General features: G+C 33.0%; 1 protein-coding gene across 1 annotated transcript; it reads right to left on the bottom strand.

Annotated features, from left to right (window-relative positions):
- Window positions 1-6,243: 6,243 nt before the first annotated feature.
- Window positions 6,244-6,660, bottom strand: LOC150033104 (uncharacterized). The gene is made up of 2 exons (XM_090306282.1): window positions 6,451-6,660; window positions 6,244-6,366 (listed from the first exon to the last, which is right to left on the bottom strand). The coding sequence occupies exons 1-2, from the start codon at window positions 6,658-6,660 to the stop codon at window positions 6,244-6,246; spliced, it is 333 nt and encodes a 110-aa protein (XP_090162408.1).
- Window positions 6,661-27,924: the final 21,264 nt, after the last annotated feature.

Here is a 27,924-nt window from a genome sequence, read left to right as displayed (position 1 = left end):
ATTTCAATTTTAGGCTCGAATAACTCATTTTTCATATATTATTATAGAAAACTTCCTTCTATAAACTTGTTTACAAATGTCTTAACTCTCTTACCTTAAAATGTGAGCTTCAGATTCCTCCTATTCAGCTCGGAAACCTTCAATCTTTTTACACTATTTAAGATTACCCGAGAGCTTGAACTACTTAGGAAAACTTCATATTTCAACTCGAATTCGTGGGAGATTTTTTCCGACAGCCTTAAGTCTTCATCAACACTCTTCAAGCTTCAGTTTAGCAGTTTTTCATCTCTTCTTGCACGAATGAAATGGCCAAACAAAGAACTTCTTCATCCTTTCTTTTATATTTGGAGGTGCATAGGTGCTAAGCTTACTTAAGGTGACATGTAGCCCACTAAGTGAGATTAAACCTTCTAATCATGACAACTGGCCCACTCAGGTCGATGTTTAAGCTGAAATCTTTTACTTCTTTACCAACGCAAGGCTAAACACTTTCCATTGCATGGCTCACTAGCACGCACACCCCTTGCTCGGCCAACGCATGCGCACATTCCTGCCTCAACCCATATGACCCCCTCGCATATTGCTGCGCGTGGCCACTACCTCTTCTAACCTCAGCGCCTCACTTCAACACCTACTCAAATCAACGCATAGGTCAATGTCACCGCATGAGCCTCACTCTCGGCCATCAATACATCTTGGCTATCAACTCTTGGTTTCCCACACTTAGCCAAATTTCATTCTTCCTCCAAGGCATGCACACATACTAACTCTTACCTGAGAGCTCTATGATCCAACACTTAGAAAATCTTCCTCTTCCTTTACCATTCTCAAGTCTTTTCTCTACAATCTTAGTATTATCACAAGTTAACTATACTTAACATATTAATCTACCTACTTAAGTAGAGAAATCAAGGCACAAGGTTTACAGAAAAATCTATATTTTAAATTTACAAAAGTATCAATTTAAAAACTAGATTTAAATTCACAATATTTTCAATTAAGTATTAAAATAACTTTTCAATTTTTTTTTTAAAAAAAAACAGTGGCAACATTAACTTTTCCATTATCATTATTAATTATTATAATTTTAAATGATAATGGAGATAACTCGAACTACTGGCATAACCTAAAGGAAAAAAAAAAAAAAAAACCTCAATCAGTTCTCAACCGAGACCCATTTCGGTGCATCCTCAATCGAAAAATCCACCATGGCCGATAATGCTTGCGACTATATGGATGCCACACCTTCCACCGGCAAATACTTGCTACGACAAGCACTACTATCACTACCGGCTATGCCAAAATCAATCGTAATACTGTTTGATCGTGGATTTCTTTTTGGCTAGTGTATTGTTCGTGTCATAACACAGTTTTCTTTCCCTTTTTTTTTTAAAAAAAATATTCTTTAAATAATCTTTAATTCTTTAACCAAAACCAAAATTGAATAAAAAACCCAAGGGAAAACAAACCTAAACCAATAATCCAACATGAAATGGATGTTTTGATACCACTTGTTAGCATAAATACTTTAAATCTATATTGAATAGATATAACTCTAGAATCATTCATACTAAATTGTCAAGAATAACATATCGGATTCTATTGCAAAATGGATGGTAATTATAAGGTGGCTATTGTCTTCCTCAACCAAAACTTCGAATGCCCCAAGTGGGATGTTTCTCTAGATGGGATTCAAGAAAGACTGATGCTTATCGTTTTGGTATATTGGAGACCTTAACCCTAAAGTCTCTTTATATACTAGTTCAATTAGGGTGCCCATTAAACCCTAATTAATCAGGAATGCGCTTCTACCCATTAAGTTCATACTCAACTAGGAATTTAGAGCCTTAATTAATTAGATCACATAATATGACTCAATCTAATAAAATAATCTAATGTAATAAATTATTAATCTACATGCATAGTCCATACTTTAATTAAATATATCATTGTTTAAATATGTCTAATAAAAGGAACATAGGAGGAAGAGGATGGAATATGGAGATTAGGCGGCAGTGGCCTAGTTCATGGCTTCTGAAAAAAAGAAACAAGTATTAAAATATTATTTTAACCAAATTCATTATAAAAAAAAAATCATTTTTTTTAGCTTAGTATTAAAATTTGCTACATCAATTGAGTCTAGTCATTTAAATATTTTCACATCATCATTTTTAACTGTCAACTAACGGTCAAAGGATCTTAAGGACTATTTAGAACATTTTTTTAAACTAGAGAAACTGAAAGTGTCACTTTTAAAACCTCAAAGGCCAAATAACACCAACTTTAAACCTTGTGAACAAAAAATATATTTTGCCAAAATATTAAATATTGAATTAAAACTCTTATCCTTATAGTAAAACTATGGGTAATTATTTTGGATGATAAAATTACTAAAAATATTTTTAAATATAACAAAATGTCACTCATTGTCTATCAGCGATAGATCGCAATAGATATATATCAATGGGGTGATAAATAAAGATAAACATCTATCCGACACTAATAGATATATCTATCAAACACTAATACATATCTATCACGATAGTAAATTATTATATTTATAAATAAATTGATTAAATCATTCTTTATTTAAAAAGGGCTAAAACCTAGGCACAAACTATGGGATCAAATCAGATTTTTTTTTCTTTCTTTTCATAAACTATCGATATATTTTTCTTACCGGACTCCAAAAATAATAATTAATCAATTAATTAAAAATGGTTCACAGTGAACATTATAAAATAATGATGATGAATGTGATTCAAAGTACAAAACATTTCAACTTAAAACTCGGTTGCGTTGTTAAAGGATTTCGGCTGGCAGCTTTGATTGGAATCGACAGATTCAAAGCTTCCTTTTTTTGACCGTAGCGCCAACTATCGCCCTTTTATATTTAATGTTTCTTCTTCTTTTTTCTTTAAATAATAAACATTATTATTATATGCAAAATAATATAAAGATTTTTTTTTTAAAAAAAAAATCATATTCGCGATAATGCTATGATCAACCCAAAATTTAAAATTTCCCACTTTTTAAAATGTATTGAAAATTATTTCACTATAAAAATCAGTAGGCTAAAATTTTGCATTTGTATAAAATATTGGAATGTGTTGTACAAATCCAACATCTAGTGGACTCTCATTTGCAAGTTTTTTTTCCTTCCTTTTTTCTTTATAATGTGAACAAACAAAACAAATGTTATGATTTTATAATATCATAAATGTCTTGTCAATGAATCATTTTAATTTTAAAGAGTCGAGAGTGGTGTGTAAATACATCACTTAAAATATTTGATTTTACATCTATTAAAAAATTATGATGTTTCACATTAAGATGTTTATTATCTGAAGTATTTTGTCAAACTTTTTTTTATTTTTTTTTTATTTATTTTTTTTTTTTTATAATTTGTTTTGTTTTCAAGAAAATCATCTTTTGTCATTGAAAATGATTGAAGGTTAGACTAATCTATGTTATTGATTATTGACATGTCTTATTCCAAATAAGGAAATAGCCAGTGAACATTTCAATTTTCACTTTGTATTTGCTTTTCTTTTCAAGGAAAAAAAAAACCTTGTATGTAAAATTGAAAATTTCTCCATTTTTTACTTTTATGATTTTCTTTTTTATGAGACAAAGTCTTTTTCTAGTAAATATTTTCACAAGCCATTTGCATTTTTGTCACCGTTATTTGCATAGTCCAGATCAAAATCTATCTTTTGCCAAAAAAAAAAAAACATTCGACCTTGTATAATGTGTATATATATATATATATATTTGAAGAAAACAAGAAATACATAATTGGGTTAAAAAAAAACATTTCAAAAGAGGATTCGTGATCTAGACATTTTTTTTATCTTTTAGTTCAAACATTGTACGATCTCATTGAAATAACCTTTAATTACTTGATCAAAAGTATATAATTCACGTTAATTAAGTTATGTTCATGTAGACAACTTATTTATATGTTTACAATATGATATTGTAACATCTCAATACAAACATATTTTAATGGGATTTTTTTTTTCTTTGGTAGTAATACAAAATAAAGCAAGAGCACTGAATTATTAACAAATTACAAGTCACACACCTTTTATCTTAGGAAAAAAAATATGGTTCTTAAATAACGAATTAAAGATATTATGGTTTGAGGAAAACAATTAATATTATTGCAAGAAGTAATTAAATTGTGATAAATATTAGGTACTCATGTAAATCTTCCCATACAGAATATAGAGCCAAATTTTGAAATTTACGCAATCGCACATCCATTTGACAATTATATTGATTTTCTGTTTTTGTTGTTGAAAATTGTTTATAATAATGCTTTTACCTGCGAGTTTTTTTGTTTTATTTTTTTCATTATTATTTTTCTTTTGTAAATTTGACTGAGAATTTAAATGATGTGGTTTCACTATAAAGAGATCATAAAGGAATTAGCATAATTTCTTCTGAAAAAACAAAATACTAAAATGGAAATCGTTAACAAATAAAACTCAAATGATCCGGATTTGATATTCTCTTTGATAGTTTTGAAATGGGTTTGGGCTGAGCCCACGCCCACTGTGTCTACAGCAGTAATGGGCCCAAATTATGGGCCAATGATTTGTTGGCGGCTTGACCCAAGTCAGTTATGCATTTTAATTTGAGATATTCAAGCATATAGCAGTAATTACACAAATTTAGAAAAATAGCAAACGACGGAATTGTTTTAAATTATAGTAACATGTGAGTCCAATTTCCTTCTACCTGCCAAAAAGAAAACAAGCCTATTAACCAATTTGATATGGGCCTTGATTTCATTATGGGTTGGGCTTGAATGTAAATTTGGGCCATACCCAACTTCACGGAGTTGAAACTAAGCCCACAAACACTAAGAAGTGGAGAGTGTTTTTTCATGCTTAAATATTATTTTTCATAATTAAGAAAGTAAGAAGCTCTCTAATATCTTTAAGAGATCTAAAAAATTATTAAATTCTATCATCATAACTTAACTAGTTTAAATATATATTTTCGAAAAAAACGTCCAGGTATATTTAATTTTAAAGTAATTTTCGACTTTATATACTTTTTAATATCGATTCTTGTCAAATAGCATATGTATGTTTATATTTATATTTTATTAATTAGCTGTAGATGTTATGATCATATATGCTTCATTTGTAATTTTATTATAATAAAATTTTAGAAACAATCAATTGAAAAACATCTCACAACAAAAAAACCTTTCATCCACAATTTGTATGAGAGATTTAATCAATAAAATTGTATGAAAGATCTCTAATCTCATCCTTGGTATAATAAAGGGTATTTATCAGTTAGGTTTTGGATAAAGTCAATGTTTTGTAAATATCTCTTCCTAATTGTTTGAATTGTAAATTTTTAAAATCAAAATAATTATAGATAAATTATAAACTAAATTAAAAAAAATCCACATAAATTAAATCATGTTAGTTTCGTTCTATCAAGTTCTAATCAAAATTCACTCCACATAATTCTTAAAAAGTAGAGCTATGTAGTTCTAAAAAATGTATGTGTTTAACAAGTTGAATACTTGAAAATTATAAACAACCATTTGATCTCATATGAATTGGATTTTTGTTTACCTTGCGAGGGAATTGAAAAATAACAACTTGAAATAGAAGTGAACCAATTGATGGACTGAAAAACAAAATCAACTCAAGATCAATTATAAGAAAATTCATTCTCAACCCAACCCAAAACGTATTAATTGAGTTTTTCAAATTTTACGATTTATTTTTATCGTATTTACCTCGTTTATTAGTGAAGATGAAGAAGTAGAAACTCTAGTTAGACTTCACTTTATCTCAATTGACATCTCTAAGGGAAATTTCACTATGTAACTTCAATTTTCAAATTTGTAAAATGAATGACAAAACTAAGACTCATAATTCATTCATTTCTTTTTAGTAGTGTTGCTTAGAAAATTCTGTACACACTAAGTGAGAAGGGTATATATATATATATATATATATATATATATATATATTTAAATAGGTAATATTATTATACAATAACAAGAGGGATTCCACAGCCCGAGATCAAGGCATCAAAGCAAAAAAAGCACCTACAAAGACGCTAACCGATGAAAGACAGAACCAACAAAGAGGACAAAACAAGCAGAAAATAAAATAGCTAGAAGAACAAAAACACTTTACAATTCGGGGACGGTAGAAACTGGACATACAGAGAAAAAGTATCCAAACAAAGAACAAAGAAAACAAACTAAATAAGTCCATGAAGATCAATCCGCCATGAAGCAGCACGTGCACGAACCATGAAGACAATTAGCTGAAACATAGTAGATGCCAATCTTGGCTGACTTCCATGTAACCGACGGCTCCTCTCCTGCTAAATAAAGTAAATTGACGCACACTAGAAGACTCTAAATAACTTACTCCTCACACCCTTACCAGATCCCATCCGACACACCCAACTCAACTCTACATTCCACCCAATAACACGATGAGATGAACCCAACAAGCGCACCAAACCCTCCCAAATCTCACGTCCAAACACACGGTCAAAGAATAGATGATTTATGAACTCTACCTCACCCAAACAGAGCAGACAAGCACTGTCCACTGACTGATCCAATCTCCTCAACCAATCCCGAGTACCCAACTTATCCTTTACCGCCATCCAGGCACAAAAAGAATGCCTTGAAATATTACTCCTAGACCAAACCAAACAAGCCCAAGACACCCTAGGACGCCTATGACGTAAACTCTCTCACGTACTGGCAATAGTGAAACGACCATTACCACTCAGAACCCAAACCCAACTATCCTCCTCACCCACCCTCGGAACCACATCCTAAACCAAACCCCACAAATCATACAATTCTCAAGATATCAAAGGCCAATGCCAACAATCATTATCAGATAAGAAATCTGAGAGTCTAGCCTCACGATGGCTAGCAGCATCATATATCATCCCGTCCCCATAATTCTCCAAGATAGACCCCATAGGCAACCACGAATCCCACCAGCAAAACATTTCCTCCCGTTACCAACCTGCATCTTGACCAACAGCTTAAGCCTATCCCAACAACGTAAGGTCGCCCTCAGACACCACGACCGCCTCAACTTTGAGCGAATTGCCCATAAAGATTGTCCCTAAAGTACATGCCTCCATCCAAGCAACCCACAACGACCCAAACCGCATCAGCAATAACCATAACAATTTCAAGATAGCTGCCACATTCCAGAAGGATGTGTGGTGTAAACCCAAACTCCTTTCAGATTTTGGTAAACAAACCTCATCCCAAGGAACACGCACACCCCCTCTATCATCGGACCGCCCATGCCAAAAGACCGTAATATACAATCCACCTCCTGGCCAACAGAAACAGGCAATACAAATACGCTAGATCAGTAAACCTGGAAACTCTACAACACCATCAGACTAACTGTAAGCGCCTCGCAAAAGAGAGAGATCTCGCAGAAAAGGGTATATTTAGTGGCACATATTGAACAAAATTAATAAATTCATTCCCTTCAAATTCTTCAAAATTTCCTCCCTTTCTTAAATATATAATTAATCTTTATTTGAAAAAATAATAGGAAAATTAAATTAAATTAATGGGTTATAAATATAACCAACCCACTAATCCCTCTCCCGTAACCCTTAATTTTTATTTTGAAGATTAGGAGTTAAATTAATGGATTTTTTCCAGAAAGTTGTGGCAGCGAGTGGATCGAGATTGAAATGCTACAAAAAGAAGGCGGAATTCAAGAAGACAGAACAAACGCTCTAACTCCCAGAACGACAAACCTCACTCTTCTATTCTTCAAGATCACATCAAAAGCAAATATAACTCTGCCGCTACAGCCACCATCGTCCCTACTTCCACACTCTCAGATACCCTTCGTCTCATTTCAACCATTTCTTCTCCAAATCCTCCGATTCTGCTTTTCTTCATGCAAAAAATTCTTCTCCAACTCTAGCGACATGTCATCATTGCCATCTATTGATGATGGTGCAATGATACATAATCAAACTATGGTGGAGTTTTACTCTATCTACTCCAAACGAAAAGTGGAGAGGCCGAAAATCGGAGATGATGGAAGCAACACGACGACGAGTAGCCACTTGTATTCTAACATATATTTGTCGTATCTTTTCAATGAAATGATGAACGAATCTGACAACGATAGTGATGAGATTCAGAACATGGCGGAGATGAGGGAGTTAATAGTAGCTAGCGGCAGTTGCAGCAGTGGTCTGCAAAGGCCAATGAGAGAATTTTCGACAAGGGAAGAGGGAAATAGATGTGATGGAAATGTTGTCTTTCCATTGTTATTCTTGAGTTGAAATGCTAGCTTTTAGTTTGAACTTATAATGGAAAAAATTGATGAAGATTTGAAATCTTCCTGTTCTTCAAGATTTGTGTTTAAAAAGTAATCCTGTCGACATGATATTATTATTTTATTTTATTTTTTAAGAATACTCGAGGTCATATTTTTTGGTGATAAATCTATTGAGAAAAAACATTGATAATCCATTAAAACAAACGAGATTTAAGCACATAAATAGTATATAATATATAATAGAAAAAATAGGATTTAGATCTTAAACTTGTCACTTTGAACCCTAAACTTTAGATTTCATCCCTTTTAACCCCCAAACAAACAAATGTTGTAATTTTAATCTCAAAACTTTAAAATATGTTATAATTTTAACGATTTAAATAAGTTATCACTTCATGTATCAATTCTCTTATACATTCAATGAGTTATAGAACATATATATAATATGGAGTTGATAACTTCTTTAGTGAAAAACAACATTAGAGCTTTTTCTTTTTGTTGAAATTTATGAAATTTGAAAATATTATTCAATAAATTTGTGTATTCATCAAGCTAACTATGGTACAAAACATTATTTTATTCAACTTAATAAGTTAACAAAAAATTTTACATTGTGTTTTTTTTTTCCATATTAGTTGGTGAATTAACTAAAATTGAACCAAAAGTTGACATTTTCAATACTTTGTAAATGGAGGATCAAAATTGATAAATTAAAAGCTTTAGAGTCCAAATTGATGCAACAAAACAATTTTAAAGTCAAAATAGAATCCAAATTGATGAAACAACACTTTAAGGTTAAAATAGGTGTTTTTCGTGTATGTATAATATAATAAAAGGAGGAGTAAAAAAAATAGTTTGAGTGATTAATTTACCAAAATTGTGTAAGTCGATCGAGGACCAAATGGTTCATTTCTAATCAAAATGGCACCAATTTTGCAAAATTAATCACTAATTTTGACACAATCATAATTCAATAAACCCTAAAAACATTTTTTCAGCGTAAAAATTTTCAGTCCAATCCAACCAGTTTATGGTCTTTACTAAGCATATAATTGATTTGTTATGAAGCCATTAGTTCAGCAGTTTCATGGATGGGAAAAGGAGATATTAAAGATTCAAGGTCAAAGGTAACCATGTTTTAGTCATCAATGCTTCAGAATAAATTGTGATAAAAACCAAAAAGTAAATAGAAAAAGAGAGTGATTAAGTACCGTCCAAGATGCACCTAATATATGTTCATCTTCTCTTTTATACGTATGAAAAAAAAAGAAAAAAAATTAATTTTTGAAAGAAGTAAAAAGTGTCATGTTGCATGTTTTTATTTGGTGCAGCTTTGAATTGCAAAATATATCGATTCAACTCAACTGCACCCAAGTATTTTTCATTAAAAAGGGAAATGATAGGTTGCATCTATTAGAAGTTCACTTCTATTTCTTTTATACACACAAAAAATGAAAAAATAATAATTTTTTTTAAAAATAAAATAGTGCCACATTGCATGTTTTGATTGGGTGTAGTCTTGGGTTGCACGATATATGAGTGCAACTCGACTGCACCTAAGTATTTTCATTGAAAAATGAGAATGATAGGTTCCACCTAATAGAAGTTCACTCTCTTTTATATATACAGATGTTTAAGAAAAAAACCATTTTTTAAAAACAAATAAAAAAGTATCCTGTGACATGTTTTTATTGGGTGACTTTCATAAAAATGGGTGACATGTTGGGTGACATGTTGAACATTCTATTTATCAATAAAATATTATTGAGTATTTTATTCAATAAAATTGTTGATTTTGCATTCTATTATGAAAATCCAATAAACATATCCATGGCTATAATATGAATACTTTAACTTTATGTAATGACATAAACAGGATCAAGTTAATAGTATATAACCTAAATGGTATATAAGTATATGAATGAAATTGAGTATCTCATCCTGGTAACACTATTGGATGCGGCCCTAGGTAATACAAATGATGTGATCCACAGATCATTCATGTAGAGACATGTGAGTTGAGCCATCCTATGCAATGAGTTTGCATATAGACTAGACCACGAAATAGTAACTTTTCTTTATAACGACCGTTTACTGTTAAAACTGACTATTTCATACTTAAGTAACCTATGATAACTCGATCTTAATCCTGAGCTAGCTATGAACTCCTGTTCATTCGGGATTATCCTTTGATCCGCATGGGTGAGAGTAGCCCAACAGCACTGCTCAATAAGCCTTCCATTTTGGGGATAAAACCAGATGGATAGCTGGGGACATAGCCTTACAAGATAGAATTCACTCCTACCCATTTTAGGGTTAGCAGATATGTTGTTCTCTTAAGTGCTGATTCCAGGTCTTGTACAATCGGGGCCCTGTCTTCTCATGATAGAGAAGGACATGATTCATAAGTAGTATTATGAATCAATATTGTTCATTAGAGGGTCAGTGGGAACTTAAGAAATAAGATGTATTTACAGGGGAAAATGGTAATTTTGACCCAGCTGTAAATACGAACAACCTGTGAAGGATCGACTTACTGATTATGGTTTATATGGACAAAAATATATCTACAGTGAGGAGAGTGCAACGATCGAGCTATAGTGGTATGTCTTGATAGTTAACGAACAGTAATTAATTCGATTGAAGAATTTTAACGAATTAATTACAGATCGTTGGAGCTCATGATCTGTAGCTCATTAAATTAGAATAACAAATTGAGTTTTGATGTATGAAATTAGGGTTATGAATTTGAAATGTTCAAAATCAATTTTAGGGTTTTTCGATTGATTGTATATGATAGAATTATAAACTTTTAATTTAATTGAAATTAAACAAAATTGAAAAATCAATTAAATTTAAATTTTGATTTAAATATAAAATTGATTCATTGGTGATATTAATATTTTATTAATTTAATATTTAGATATTAAATTAATATTATTAAAAAATCAATTAAATTAGTTTTATTTAAATTAATTTTATAAAATTAATTTAAATAAAATGATTTTTTGAAATCATTTTAGGTTAATGGGTTTTTCCATTTTTGGGAAAAACCCACTACATATTTATTGGAGAATCACCAAATTTCATTTCAAGTTTTAATGATCTTCAAGTTGGAGCTGTTCTTCATGCAACCCTATGCATTTGCATGTTATTTACCTATATATTGAAGCTCCATGCAAGATGATCAGGGAAAATGCTGAAATATATCTTTTGAATTGATAAACTGAAAACCTTACTCTCGTTCTTCATCAAGTCAACTTGTTCAAGTATTTCCACTACACATTCCAGCTTGAGTATAATAGAGAAGATCTCGGTGGTAGTCATCTCAGTGATTCAAGCTCTATCTTGATGTTTTTCAGCTGATTTCGTGGAGGAATCTTCAAAGGTAATATATGTTTCAAACCCTCTTTTGAATATCATATGATCAACATGCTTAAAACTCAAATTAAATGTAGTTTAAGTGCTTATTGATTTTGTAGTTTCCATTACATGATATTTCATTCCTTCAATTAAATGCAGCCTAGGTTGTACTAATAAATACTCTCCTCTAAACACACACAAAACAAAAAATAAAAAATAAAAAATCACTTTCTAAGAAAAATAAAAAGTGACATTACTCGTAATAGTTGTAGCTTTGGGTACACAATAGACGGGTGTAGCCCACCCAAAATATTTTTCACGAAAAAAGGGAGTAATCAAGTGTAGCCTAATAGATGCTCCTCTTTCTTTTATGCACACCAAATAATAATAATAATTAAAAAATAAAAAGTGTAGCATGTTTTTTTTTTAAAAAAAATGTTTTTAATGTCTATAGCTTTGAGTTGCCCAATATATTGAGAAAGATATTGAGAATAAGTATAAAAAGCTTGAGGCGGAGGTGACAAGCATAAAGGAGTAAAATGCTATGTTCAAGTCAATAGTTTCGGGTTTTCAAGATTCATTGACTAAAATCACAAGACAGTTAGGTGTGCAACAAAAGCAAGGAGATGGACTTTTGAACAACTAGGTACATTATGACAACTTTCAATTCTTGGTTAGTAGATTTAGAAACTTAATGTGGTTGTTGTGTGGCTATCCTGCACTTATGGTAGTCACTTCAAGTACGAGTGTTGTAGTGGATTTAGGAACTTCATTTATTTGTTTTGTGGCTATCCTGCAATTATGATAGCCACTTTAAATATGTGTGTTTTAGTGTACTTGTTGCCACTTTGTGGTTTAAATGACGTTTAAGTGGAACTAGGACACCTTTATGGTTCACGTCTTAATTATAATCATTTTAATCACTTTTTAGATTGTAAAATCGTTGTTTGTGGTGTTCATGTTTTAATTATGAACATCAACAACTTGTTTGTAATTTGAGAGAGGGATCATTCCTCATAACTATTTTAAACATTTTGTTTTTCCTATTTCAAGTTGTTCGTGTAAATTCTTAAAAATCATTTTTTTGGAGATTGCAAGAAGATTTTGTGAGATGATTACTTAGTTTGGTTTAATATTTCACTTATTTGGCTTATGGTATTTTGGCTTAGAGAAGATTAAACTTTATATATATATATATAGGAGATTTGTAGAAGTTAGAAAAGCTCAAATATAATTGTATATACAGTTTTTGTTCGTAAAATTTTATAGCTTATGTATTGAATATTAGTCTTATTTTTAAATATATAAGCTTACTTTTGTTATATTTATTCTCAATTGATTTGTTTGAAGATTAATTTTTGTTTGTACATAATTAGGTATTAAGGAAATAAAAAAAATTGGTTATTTAATTGTTACAAAAAATATATAAAACTATAAACAACTTATGCCGGCGCAAATAAACATGGGCAGAAATCTACATATTGAATTGAAATTTTGTTGTTTAGGACTATATGCTTTTCCTGACGCAAATTGTATTTTGTTGAAAAAAAACATATGCCAACGTAAGTAATTGTGTTGCCAAAAATGGTATTTATGCCGACGAAAATTTTCGTCGGGAGGAACTTCTCCCAACATGGATACGACGACGATTCTGTCGACGTAAAAAAATGTGTCAGCATAACCTATCTCGACGTTTTTAATACTTTGGCTGACGTTTTTTTGCGTGAGAAAATGAGAAAACGAGCTGCATCCAAGTATTTTCTATAGAAAAAAAAGAATGATTACTAGTAGGACGCTCCCTCTCTTTTACACACAAAAAAAAAAAAAAAAAAAAAATCATTGTTTTAAAAAATAAAGTGTCATGTGACATTTTTATCGAGTGCTATTCAACTCTACCCAAGTATTTTCCATAGAAAAGGGGAGTGAGACTCTACCTAATATTTGATCTCATCTCTTTTATGCATGCAGAATAATGATTTTTTTTAAAAAAAAAGTCCCGCTTTTCCTTTCTTTACTTTTCTTTTTCTGGAATAATTAGCAATTATTATTCTTCATCATAATACAGACATTTTACTGAAATTTATGTCATTTTTAGCAATAATAATAATAATTACTCACGAACTCAAAACTCTTTTGCATGCTTTAGTATCAACAACTCTAAACAACTTTTATTAAAAGGAAATTTCGTGTCTAAATTTGAAGAAATGTTAGGATATTTTTTACTTGGCGAAGAACACCCCATCAAATAAGCTTGTACAATGTGATTCACTTCATAATTTAAATGTGTCTATATGCAATAATCATGAAAAAAGTGACCACATTTATACAATTTGAAAGTCTTGAAATTATGTTCATCATTACCAAATAATCTACTGAAGAACAATTGACAAAACTTGATTCATAATTCATTCATTTCTTTTTCATAGCGTTGTATACAATTCTATACACACACTAGGCTAAGGAAAGTATACTAGTGGGAGGGGCATTTAGTAAATTTAATAAATTCATTCCCTTCAAATTCTCCAAAATTTCCTCCCTTTATTAAACATATAATTAATCTTAATCAAAATCCCCCATCATTTCCCCTCTCTCCCCCAGATTACACCTGCCCCCTTCTTCCACCTTAAGCTGCAAAAAGCACATCCACATAAGGGTGAAAGAGAATCAATACACCATAATTTGGTGCCAAATTCATCTCTCATTCATAGTGGAAGAAAAAAATATATACATTCTGGACAAATGATAGGAAAATTAAATTAAATTAATGGGTTATAATTATGACCAACCCACTAATAATCCTAATCCCTCTCCCATGATTCTTTTTTTTTTTTTTTTTTTTTACAAAAAGAAGGAAGCTTAGGAGTTACATTAAAAATCAATCTCAATCGTTGGATCGTCCCCAAGATTAACAGCGGTAAAGCTGCATATCTCATTACAAAAATCCCTTCCCTCTCTAATCATTCAGGCGAAAAAACAAACCCAACAATATATCTAGTCTTTCTAAATTTATAAAAATGTACTCAATACACCAAAAAATCAAAAAAGCCAATTGTTAAAATGGGCCCAATTAAAGCAAAATCCAAAGCTCAAAAAATCGTCTCTCTCTTTCCTTTCTGTTCAGCCCAAAGAAAAGAGTACAAAACAGTTAGCTGCCATGAGTGGACCTTGATGTGCCATGTTCTCAGCTTGACATCCAGGTGGTAAGATTTTTACTTCTTGTCATTTCATTCTCATTTCGACAGAGGGATGAAAGGTTAGGGTTTGTGTTTTCTCCCTACTGATCTTCTTTCTCCCTCGTTTTGCAGGTAAACAATGGAGATTTTGACTCATACGCGAAAGGATTTAAGCATGCATGACTAAAGAACAATGAAAGAGAAGAAAAAGAAGAAATATACACAGAAGTATAGTGGTTCAATGTCTTTTTGTTTTTATTGTTTGAATAGGGGCTTCAGATAAAGTGTGTTGGAGCAAAAAAGGAGCTGAAGTTTTGGTTCACCTTCTTCAACAAATCTCCCTCTGGAAGAAAAAACTTCCTTGAAGATCTGAGGTACTTCGTAACTATTTCTTTCCATTCAGATCTATTATTCTAAGTAGATTTAAACAGTGATCAAATTTAGGTCTTGGTAATGCTTTAGTCAGAAAATTAGTTGCATTGTCTTCTGTTTTAACTTTCTGTATAATGGCTGTTCAATTCTCAATGATGTCTATGAAAAAGAATAGCTTTACATCAATTTGTTTTGTTCTATCCTGATATTGTTGATTTTTGGTTAAATGGATTGCACTCTGATTATCACATAACAGTTCTATGGATTCTTGTATGTGGCCTAGCTCTGTAATTAAACCTTGTAGCTGTTGAGATTGGTGTTCTAATTCTCCCAGAGTCTCGTAATTTGTAAACTTTGTACACAATGTTATTAATAAAATAAGAGTAATTTTATTTGCATTTACTCATATCTAATAAACAAAGATCCGTGGTTATTATATGTAAACTTAAGCATGTATATGAGATATACAAGTAGATCATACCTTAAGTAATAACCTAAAAGGTCTGTATTATAAGGATAAATGAGGGATACCTTATCCTTGTGACACTATAGATACGGCTCGCTTTGTAGAGGTTTACAAGTGTTGTGAACTACTACAGATGTATGATCCTGGCCATTCATGTGGAGACATGCGAGCGAGGGTGTTCTTACAAATAGTTTGTATAAGACCGGACCACAAGATGATTCGTCTCTTTATATAGCGCTGCTGATACTTGAGACTTACATCTCACTTAAACGACCATAGGTGACATGACCTTAATCCTGAGTGTTTTAGGAACTCCTGCCTATGAGGGCGGTCCTTTGATTAGTATGGGTGAGAGTGGCCAGATTGCCAACTCAACAAGCCTACCTTTTTGGTAATTTGTTTGATTGAGGAGCTGGGAACTTAGTTATATAAGATGAAATTCACTCCTTCCCCGAAGCAGGGGTAAATAGATAGATTGCTCCCTTAAGGGCTGATTCCGGGTCTTGAACACATCCTCTCTTCCAAAGAGAGGACTCAGTCATAGTAACTACGACTTATTGTTCATTAGAGGAATCAATGGTACTTAAGGAGTTAGGTGTAACTACAGGGGAAAAACGGCAAATTGACCCAACTGTACTTACGAGCGATCTGTGAAGTGTTATCGTACTGTTGATTGGTTGATATGGACACAGAAATATATCTGTAGTGAGGAGAGTGCAGCTGTCGATCTTTAATGGAGTGCCCGACAGTTAAGGGATGGTGGATCCTGTGACTAAAGAGTTTAGTCAGTTATTCACGTACTGTTAGAACTTCAAGCTACAGGTCCATGAGGTCCCCTTGGTAGCTCAATGGATTCAAGTTGAGAATCAATTCTTAGAGTTGATTTGAAATGTTCAAATTGAAAAGAGGAAATTCAATTATATATGATATAATTGTTGTGATGTATGAGATACATCAAATGGAGGATTAATGTAAATATGATTTACATTAAGTACCATAAAATAGAAAAAGAACTATGGTTCGTATGTTTTATGAGATGAAATATTAAAACTATAGATTATAAATATAATATGGTACATTGGTTATCATATTTATTTAATATTAATTATTTGATAATTAAATCTTTTTCTCTAATAACAAATTTAGTGAGAGGTTATTAGTGGTTTTATGGTAACCATGAGATAAAAGAAAAGTTGTTTTCTTAAAATTAAAAGTTGCCACTTTTGGAAATAACTCACAGAGAAAGCTATCAAGTGAAAATGTTTCACTAAGCGATAGCTAACAGAGACTAAATGATCATGGAGCATTGACTATATGATAGTCATTCAGCTGATCATAGCTAAACGATCGCGTGGCTTCGTCTATATGATAGGCTGCCATTTACTACACGATCGAGCATATCGTCTATACGATAGACAACTTCTTATCTCCCACTTGCTCTATCGTCTACACGATTATTGTCCTCCAGTCTCTTCCTTGAGTCAAGTTCATATAGAGTCCACAACTTCTGGATTCTCACACTGAGAATACTAAGGTAACCATTGTGGTGGTGTCTTCACTCAATTCGATTGGTTTTGAGGAGCCGTTAGCTGTTCGTTGTGTTCGTGTTGTTGATCGTGTTGTGCACCGGTCGTTGCGTTCAAGGGTTGCTAGTCTTGGACGCTTGAAGATTGATCGAGGGATTCTGGAAGAATGTTCCATCAATGGTATGCATACTCTGTCCTTTGATTCTATGAAAGTATGCTGTAATTTCTAATTGCGTATGATATGTTTGTTTCCATTCTTGTACTGTAATTGTATATGTTCAATTTCGAATGGTATTCGAAACGATCATTTCACTACTCATGGAAATCCTCATGCTAGATTTTCTTCAATTGGTAACAGAGCCAAGTTATTCTGATATTCCAAATTTCACTTCTGTTTTGAACTTCTTTTACAGTCATGGTGGGTTTTTAAGGTTTTTGCATTGCGTTTAAGTGTTAAATACGTTTGTGGACGTATTAATGAATTTTTACGGGTTAATTGCCTCTGTTTAAAGCTTTCTTAAAGATTACAAAGTGTTAATTTGTAAGGGCTCCTGAGTTTTTGGGCATAATTAACAAGCAATTGAGTCTGTAATTCAAAGCGTTTGAGTTTGTTGAGTCGTTCGTGATGAAGTTTGGAAGCATGGAGATGCGGTTCTGAGTAGGGAAGAAGACCAAAGGTTGGTCGTATCGTATCGCCTAAGGTAAATGATCGTGTAAAAAGGTTCTGCACGATCGTGTAGTATTTACTAAACGATAGTTTAGCTAATGCTAAACGATGGAGTAAAGCGTTTACTCTATCGCGTAGCGTTGGTTGCTCGATCGCGTAGACGCTGGAGGTAAACAATCACATAGAGCATTTGATGCTCATCATTTAATAAAAGGCACGTGTACTAAACGATCATGTAGTTAGTATGCTTCATCGCATAGTCATTGACTACACGATCACGCGGTATACAATACCTTGGCACTTGTTCAGCGATCATTTAGACGATTGTGCTTCACCACATCGTTGTCATTTAGATGATCATTTAAGGCTTGCGTTGCACGTTGCGCGCTACATGATCGTGTGCCTTCATGTCTCATCGTATAGTAAAGGTACACGATCATTTAGCTCAGGAAGCGTTGGTAAACGATTGAGTAAAGAGTTTACTTTCTTGCGTAGGCGATCAAAAGGTTTTGGTACATGATCAAGGAGACGCGTTTCTTCGCCCAGACGGTTCAAGACCCGATTCGCCTGTTTGAACCGGAGACTCTTTGCTATTTGTAATAGTTAGCTTTAGTTTTTTAGGATTTGAGGCTAATTATCCCGGTACATCAACTTTTATTTAATGTACATGTGATGTATATTTGTTTATATGTGATAGTGTATGACATATAGAGTTGAAACCCACCTTAGGTTATGCAATTATTCATGTATCATATATTATAAGTGTTATAATATAGCTATTGGCATGATAAAATTACAAGAAAGCATGTGCATGCATCATGAAATATAAGAGTTACATTTTTGCATGTAGTAAGCATATTCATGCATCATCTTTATATTATAAACCTTATAGTACAAAGGTGAATGGAAGCATGTGTGCTTGGTTCATTGTTTGGTTGTATAAATGTTATATAAAAGTAGCAATGAATGAATAATACATGGAGCATGACACTTAGGCTTGTTTGTAAAAGTTATGAATGCCTTGTATGTGTTTGCTTCGCATTGTGGATGGTTTTAGTTGTTTCCTATTATAAGCGTTATAATGGAAATTAGAACTAAAATCGATAAGAAAGAGTTGCATGTGAACTTAGGCAAACTCATGTTTTAAAAGGGTTTTAAAATTGGATTGAGATAAACCTAAGTTCAAGGTTCTAAGGGGATTAGCAACCTAAGTTTAATCTTTTTAAATTAGTTTAATAGGATTAAATTGATTGACATAAAAGATTAAATTTGTATTAAATCTATCTATAAGGGACCTTTTGTCTAAGGTGGGTTCTGTCTAGGCTTGGGTACTTAAGCTGACGGAAACAGAACACCCTTACAGGGAACCTACTTGGAAAAGCGAATTAGATAGATTTGCTACAAGAATGCGACAGTTGATCAAAGACTTCGTTAAAGAGTTAATGAATGATGATCAAAAGTTGTTCAACTTTTCAAGGTAAAAGCTACTCTTGGGCAAACCTAAAAAGTCACTTAGTTAAAATTCTTAGCAGTATTTTTTCTAAGTAAACTAAACCCTAGGTTATAAAATACTCAGTGGGAGGAAGAGATATATATGATATGTCAATGATTCCACTCACGTTTCTCCCTGAATGTTCACGTCATGAGATTCATGCTTAGCCTCGTCGTGTCCTGGGAACATCCCCTTCGGATGGTGTTTGCATGAGTCAATATCAAGGTGGATGGAGAGAGTACTTATAGTAAGTATGAGAAGGGTGTGTGTCAACATGTCCTGTGGTCTCCTTCATTGGTTCGCACCATGAGATCATTCTTGCACTCCCTCGTGGTGCCCTATAAGTGTCCCCCTTCGGATGGGTTTTGTGTAGTTGGTCAATATCAAGGTGAACTTCAGAAATGGATAGGGTTACTTTAGTTTTTGCCCCAATCAAAATTTTTTCCCTTCGAATTGGCTGATTGGAGCGGAACTCTAGGGCCTAAAATGATGGGTCACACTTACGAAAAATTGTTAAATAAGTTAATGATTTCTTGACCAAATCAATAATGGTTAGTCACTATAGGAGCAAGAGTTGTTCTGGTATTAATAACTGTTGAGAATGTCTCAATTCAGAGGAGGGATAAATTGGCTACCCTTCGGTGGCTTTTGTCTTAAACCTTTAAAGCGTCATTGTGAAACTAGATGTCACACGGGGTTAATTTCAGTTTTGTTATACCATATTGGATGTTGTATGTTTTTCAATGAGTATTTGTTTAAAACCTAACGTAGGTCAATGTGTTTCTTTTTCAGCAACTTGAATATTTTTTTCATTAAATGCCTCTAGTTTGACCGGTTTCATACAGTGGAAAGAGTACATTAAAACATATTTCGTGGTAAACGACCTCGAGTTTGTCATGGTTGAGGAATGTCCTCAAGTCTCAACCCTTACTGCACCGTGAAGTATTTGTAATGCATATGAGGTGTGGATGAAGGCTAACTTGTTGACCCGACTTCACATTTTGGCTAACGTACCTGATGTTTTGGCCAAAAGGGTTGAGAACATGGTCATTGCGCGTGAGATTATGGACTCGTTGCAACAATTTTTTGAACGTCAGTTCTTACATTTTGAGTACAGAGGGATGGATGACAAAGAAACCAGTAGTGTCAGTTCCCAAGATAACCTCTAGTTAGAGAAAGCAAGTGTTACTGACTCTGATGAAGTTCATCAATGAGAAGTGATCTTTGAAACGGAACTTGAAGCTTATTTAGGTTTTGATACTGATCCCACTGCTCTCCAAAGGAGGAAGAAGTCTAAAGACAGTAAATGTGATTTATTGGTCTTGGAGACATGTTTGATAGAGAATGATGATTCTACATGGATCCTTAATTTGGGTGCTACTAATCACATTAGTTCTTCTTACCAAGGATTTAGTTCATGGAAAATGTTACCACAAGAAGAGTTGACTCTTCGAGTTGGTACTAGTGAGGTTGTTTCAGCTATTGTTATAGGCAGATTGAAGTTATTTTTGGAAAAGAAACGTTATCTATGACTGGATAATGTTTTTGTAGTTCCTCATATCAAGAGGAACTTAATCTCGATTTCTTGTCTCATTGAACAAGGTTTTACCGTCTTCTTTTTTTAGAGTAAAATGTTTATTTTCAAGAATGGTATGGAGATTGGTTTTGGTTCAATAGAAAATAACTTATATGTACTAAGGTCGTTAGTCATAAAAGCCTTATTTAATACTGAAATGTTCAATATGGCGACAACAGCTAAAAGACCAAAGGTTTCTTCTAAGGAAACTTCCCACCTTTGGCATCTACGGTTAGGTCACATCAACCTCAATAGGATTGAGCAGTTAGCAAAATGTGAACTTCTAAAGAGTTTAGAAGAAATCCTTACCGGTGTGTGAATCATGACTTGAAGGCAAGATGACCAAACGACCTTTTACTGGAAAAGGTTATAGAGCCAAGGAAACCTTGGAGCTTATACATTCAGATCTCTGTGGTTCGATGAGTGTTAGAACTCGAGGTGGGTATGAATATTATATCTCTTTCTTTGATGTTTATTCAAGGTATGGGTATCTCTACCTAATGCAATGTAAGTCTGAAACCCTTGACAAGTTCAAAGAGTATAAGGCTGAAGTTGAAAACTTGTTAGGTAAGAAGATAAAAACACTACGATCTGATCGTGGTGGAGAGTATATGGACCTCGAATTCTAGAACTATATGATAGAACATGGAATAACGTCCCAACTCTCGGCCCCAGGTACATCTCAGCAGAATGGTGTATCAGAAAGGAGAAATGGAACCTTGTTAGACATGGTTCAGTCTATAATGAGTTATGCTCATCATCCAGACTCGTTTTGGGGATTTTCAGTGGAGATTGCATGTTATATTTTGAACAATGTTCCCTCGAAAAGTGTTTCTCAAACACCTTTTAAGTGGTGAAGAGGTCGCAAAGGTAGTTTATGCCACTTCAAGATTTGGGGATGTTCGGGCCACGTGCTATTGACTAACCCAGAGAAGTTGGAACCGCGTTCAAAAGTTTGCCTCTTTTTAAGCTACCCCAAGGAAACGAGGGGTGGATATTTCTATGATCCAAGTGAGAACAAAGTGTTTATATCAACAAATATTACCTTCTTGGAAGAAGACCACATCAAGGATCATAAACCACAAAGTAAGCTTGTTTTACATGAGATTTCTAATGAGACTACCGAGGGTTCAACAAGAGTTGTTGAACAGACCGATAGATCAACAAGAGTTGTTGATGTCAGTTTATCTAGTCAACCATCTCAAGAGTTTAGACTGCCTCGACGTAGTGAGAGGGTTATGAATCCACCAGAACACTACATGGATTTGACTAAAGCCTAGAACATCATTTCTGATGATGGAGTCGAGGATCCATTTTCTTTTAAGCAAGCAATGGGGGATGTTGACAAAGATGAGTGGATTAATGCCATGAACCAGGAAATGGAGTCTATGTACTTTAATAAAGTCTTGGAACTTGTGGATCAACCTGATGGGGTAAAACCTATAGGGTATAAGTGCATCTACAAGCGAAAATGAGGTGTAGGTGGAAAAGTGCAAACCTTTAAGGCTAGACTTGTGAAAAAGGGTTATACCCAAGTCGAGGGAGTGGACTATGAGGAAACTTTCTCACCTGTTGTCATGTTGAAGTCTATCAGGAACTCCTGTCCATAGCCACATTTTATGATTATGAAATATGGCAAATGGACGTCAAGACTGCCTTTCTAAATGGTATTATTGAAGAGACCATTTACATGGCTCAACCAGAGGGGTTTATTGTTTCAGATTAAGAGCAAAGAGTATACTTAATGTGGACGATGGATATTTGGGAGGGGGAGGGGGGATTGGTTGATCTTCGTTCACGGACATGTACGTGTATGGAGTTTAATTGCCTCGAGATCCCATGCTCCCATGTAATATCTACAAGAACCCTGAGAAACATTAATGTTTAAACATTATGTACAAAATAGTTTACAGTTGAGTGTGTGCTTGCTGCTTATGCCGAACCAATCTTCCCAATCGGACACAGTCAAGAATGGGTTGGAGATTTTGAACTAATTCTACCACCACAAAAGGTAATAAGTGTAGGTCGACGTCAAACCATCAAGATACCTTCAATTGGAGAGGAGCCATGACAAATACACAGGTATACAAGATGTGGTCAGACAGGACATAACAAGAAAACGTGTAGACAAACGTTGATAACACCTGGCACTAGCCCATCTAGACTAAACCATATGTAATTTTCGCTTTCGCTTCGATTTTTCTGTACAACACCAATTATATTCTGTACAATACCAATTATTCTGTACAAATTTACCCTATACAATATGTAATTTTAGCACCAATTATATTCTGTACAACACCAATTATACTGTACAATATGTAATTTTAACACAAATTTATCTAAACGATCTCTTAGTTATTTATTTGCTTAGTTAAATGTACAACACCAATTGTATTCTACAAATTTAGCACAAATTTATCTAAACGAAAACTAAACGATCGTGTAATAGTTAGCTAAACGATCGCTTAGTATTATCTAAACGATCGCATAACAAAACCTAAACGATTGCTTAGTATTATCTAAACGATTACATAACAAAATCTAAACGATCGCTTAGTATTATCTAAACGATTGCATAATAAAACCTAAGTAATCGCTTAGTATTAGCCAAACGATCGCTTTATAAATTACCACACGATCGCATAATGGATATCTAAACGATCGTGTAATAATTAGTTAAATGGTCGCTTAGTATTATCTAAACGATCGCATAACAAAACCTAAACGATCGTATAACAAAAACTAAACGATCGTGTAACAAAAGCCAAATGATCGCATGATGGATATCTACACAATCTTGGAACAGTTAGCTAAATGATTGCTTAGTATTCTCTAAATGATCGTTTAATGAAAACTATAGTGGATAGCTAAATGATCGCTTAGTATTCTCTTCGATCGCTTAGTAATATCTATTTGATCGCTTAGTAATGTCTAAATGCTCACTTAAAGTATTCGTAGAGACGCGTTCACCGTGCAGTCTAAAGGCTTTTTAAAAATTGTAATTTTGAAATTTCGCATGGGGAAAAGATCAGTGGTGGAAAAGTTTTTAAGAAGAGATCATTGATAGAAAAGTTTTTGGGTTTCGGGTGATTTTGTGAAATTTTCCAAAAGAGAGAGAGCATGGGCGCGAATGGAGTTGTGTGTTCTATTTTTTTTTTTTTTTTCTTTTTGCTCTTTTAGTTTTAACTTAACCTCATATTTTCTTTTGGTTTTAAAATTCCTTCAACATATTTATACATTTTTCAAAGGCTTTTTAGTAACTTTTTTTAAAAGTAATATTTTCAAAGTTTTAAACACCTTATCTTTTTGTGTGTGTGTGTGTGTATATATATATATATATATATTATATGATTTGAAAACAGGAAAGTTGTACGGATGGGTCAAATTTGAGGCCCACTTGAAATTTGACCCACCTTTCAAAAACACTTGAAAATTGGCCTCTGATGACGTTAGCCGTGTGCGAAAGTACTATTTTAACCTCAAAATGTGCGTCAGGCCAGACGCAACTTAGATTTCTCATTCTTTCCTCTCGTTCCTTCATCTTGTTCCTCTTGCTCCCCGATTCATATTGCCCTCCATAATTTTTTTCTTGATTTTTTACTTTCTTTTGAATTCTTCCTCTTGCTTCTTCCTCTAGCTTTTTCTTCATCAATTTTGTTGTTTTTTCCTTCATTTGAATTCTCTCTCTCTCATTTCTTCCTCTCAATCTGATTCACTCTCCTCCATCTTGATCTCACTTCTCTTTTCCTCTAGAAAAAAACATAGAAAGAAGAAGAAAAGAAAACCAGAAGAAGAAAGAATAATAAAAAGAAAGGCAAAAGAAAGAGGAAGAAGAAGTCAGCAAAAGAAACGTGAAAAAAGAAAAAGAAAAAAATCTTGAAAACGAAGGAGGAGAAGGAATAGGGTTGGCAACGGGACCGAGATGGGGCAGGGGAGGGTTCCTCATCCCTGTTCCCGTTGGGGATTTTACCCCTATCCTCGTCCTTTTCATTTGAAGGCGGGAACGTGGGCGAGGATTCTGGGGAACGGGTCCCCGAGGACCCATTCCCTGTTTCCCCTTTTGTTTCTCCATGGGGACTTTTTAAAAAAAAAAAATCCCTAAAATTCTATTTGGTTTGGGCTTAGATTGGGCTAAATTAAAAACTAGGTCAATTGTAAAAAGTTAAATGCCTGATATATATATATATATATATATATATATATATATATATATATATATCTAAAAACCTAATCGGGGCGGAGTTGGGGACGAGGATGGGGCGTGGATACCCTCCCTATCCTTGCCCCGTCGTCCCCGATTTGACCCCATTCCCGATCAAACTGGAGATTCTCCGTCCCAATCGAGACGGACCCTGCGGGACCCGACCCTGCGGGAAATTTTGCCAAACCTAAAAAGGAAGAAGGCTATAGGGGTTAAAGTGGTAATTTCACGAGTGGATGACGTAAGCAAAAGACCACCTTTCATTTGTTTTCAAGAGTGAAGGCAAAATTCATTTGTGCCTCTTATTTTAGGTCCTCTGTGCATTTCTTCCTTTAAACACCTTATCGAAGGTTAATACATTTTTATATGAATATTATATTTTCAAAGAGTTTTAATAACTTTTTTTATAGTAGTACTTTTTTAAAAACTTTTTTTAAAAATTGGATAATATATTTCTATAAAATTTTAAATCCCTTAGTATATTTTTTTTTAGAGGTTCAATAACCTTGAAAAAAAAGTAATATTTCTCAAAGCTTTTCTAAGAACCTTTGATAAAAGATAATATATTTTTCAAAGGTTATAAAGTCCTTTAATAAAAATAAATTTGTTTAAAAGGTGTTTAATAATCTTCGATAATAGATATTTTTTGAAGGTTGTTTAAGAACCTTCGATTAAGGATAATATATTTTTCAAATGTTTTAAAAATCCTTTGAAAAATGTAATCTCTTTCAAAGTGTCTAATACCTTAGATAAAAGTATATATTTTTCAAAGATTTTTTTAAACCCTTCAATAAAGACGATATATTTTTCAAAGGTTTTTAATATCCTTTGATAAATTTAAATCTTTTTCAAACGTTTTTCTAACATATTCGATAAATATATATCTTTTTAAAAAGTTTTTATTAACCTTCGATAAAAAATACATATTTCTCAGAGACTTTTTTAATACTTTCGTTAAAAGTCTATCTTTTTCAAAGGTTTTTATGACCTTCGATAAAAGATGGTCGAAATAGGTCAATTTTCTTGTAGTTAGAAAGATCATTGATTCTTTTTATTTTTTCAACAAATATGTAAACAAAACTGTGATTATAAAAAATATATTAAAAAAAAAAACAGAGAACCTTGGTTATACATTCATTTCTTCATAAAAATGGATAGACAAACATTTATTCAACTTCATCAAAATTGAGGTAGAACGTCACAATCTTAAGATGCGAGGATATAAATGTGAGATGTGCTTTCTTTGCAACTTGAATGTAATGGCACCTTGAGATGCTTTGAAGATAGAAGAGACTTGAAAATAATGCCTTGTGAAAAAAAAAAATGAAGTTTTAAGTATCGGTGAAAATTTATGATCAAGAAAAATAATTTTTATAGTAATAGAATTTGAGAGTTACTAAAATTTTGAATTCTAAAACTATTAACATTACATTTTTTTAATTAATTTAAAGGAAACAAATCTTTAAAGTATGAGCAGTTTTTTACATTCCAACCTTTGAACTTCTATTACACTTATTGATAATGAATAATTAATTAATCATGTTTTATATAGATAGCTAATAATTTATTATTTATTTACTATTTATAGTTAATTTTAATGGAGAAGAAACTTTTTACATTCCAGCTTTAAACTTCTATTACACTTTTTATTAATAATTGATAATTAGTTAATTATGTATTATATTGATAGCTAACAATTTATTATTTATTTACTATGACATATTTAGACACGCTATACATATACGTACGTATATATATATGTATAGGAGAGAGTAGTTTTAGATATAACGTGACATCAACGATATACATGCACGTTCTTGATTCGTATGTGCATGCATAGCTTTTATATTCTTCCATTGGAATAAAAAAATCTTATGATTACGAAGATATGGTTAGTTAGTCAATTGTTTTTTATGTTGATTTTATGAGCGTTTTATAATTGTAATTATGACGATCATTGAATAATTTTCACGTATTTTTTAGAAAGAGAGTTAGAGTGAAGAGGAGGAGAGAATACTGGTGGAAGCTCACGCAAGAGCGGGTAACCGATGGACAGAGATAGCAAAAAGCATTCTTGGAAGAACAAAAAACGCATAAAAAAACCATTGAAATGCTGCAAAAAGAAGGCAGAATTCAAGGAGATAGAATAAACGCTCTAACTCCCAGAACGGCAAACCTCACTCTTCTATTCTTCAAGATCACATCAAAAGCAAATATAACTCCATCGTTACTGCCACCGTCATCCTTACTTCCACACTCTCAAATGACCCTTCATCTCATTTCAACCATTTCTTCTCCAAATCCTCCGATTCTGCTTCTCTTCATGCAAAAAAAATTCTTCTCCAACTCTAGCGACATGTCATCGTTGCTGTCTATTGACTATGGCGCAATGATACATAATCAAACTATGGTGGAGTTTCACTCTATCTACTCCAAATGAAAAGTGGAGAGGCCGAAGATTAGAGATGATGGAAGCAACACGATGACGAGTAGCCACTTGCATTCTGACATATATTTATCGTATCTTTTCAATGAAACAATGAAAAACTCTGAGGACGATAGTGATGAGATTCAGAACACGACGGAGATGGGGGAGTTGCTAGTAGCTAGCGGCAGTTGCAGCAGTGGTGTACAAAGGCCAATGAGAGAATTCTCGACAAGAGAAGAGGGAAATGGATGTGATGGAAATGTTGTCTTTCCATTGTTATTCTTGAGTTGAAATGCTAGCTTTTAGTTTGAACTTACAATGGAAAAA

Source organism: Benincasa hispida, chromosome 10 (assembly GCF_027475165.1).
Source record: "Benincasa hispida cultivar pf3 chromosome 10, pf3_genome.v1.1, whole genome shotgun sequence".
Lineage (NCBI taxonomy): Eukaryota > Viridiplantae > Streptophyta > Magnoliopsida > Cucurbitales > Cucurbitaceae > Benincasa > Benincasa hispida.
The sequence above is the reverse complement of the archived record's forward strand: the minus strand, read 5'-3'. Positions and strand labels throughout refer to the sequence as shown.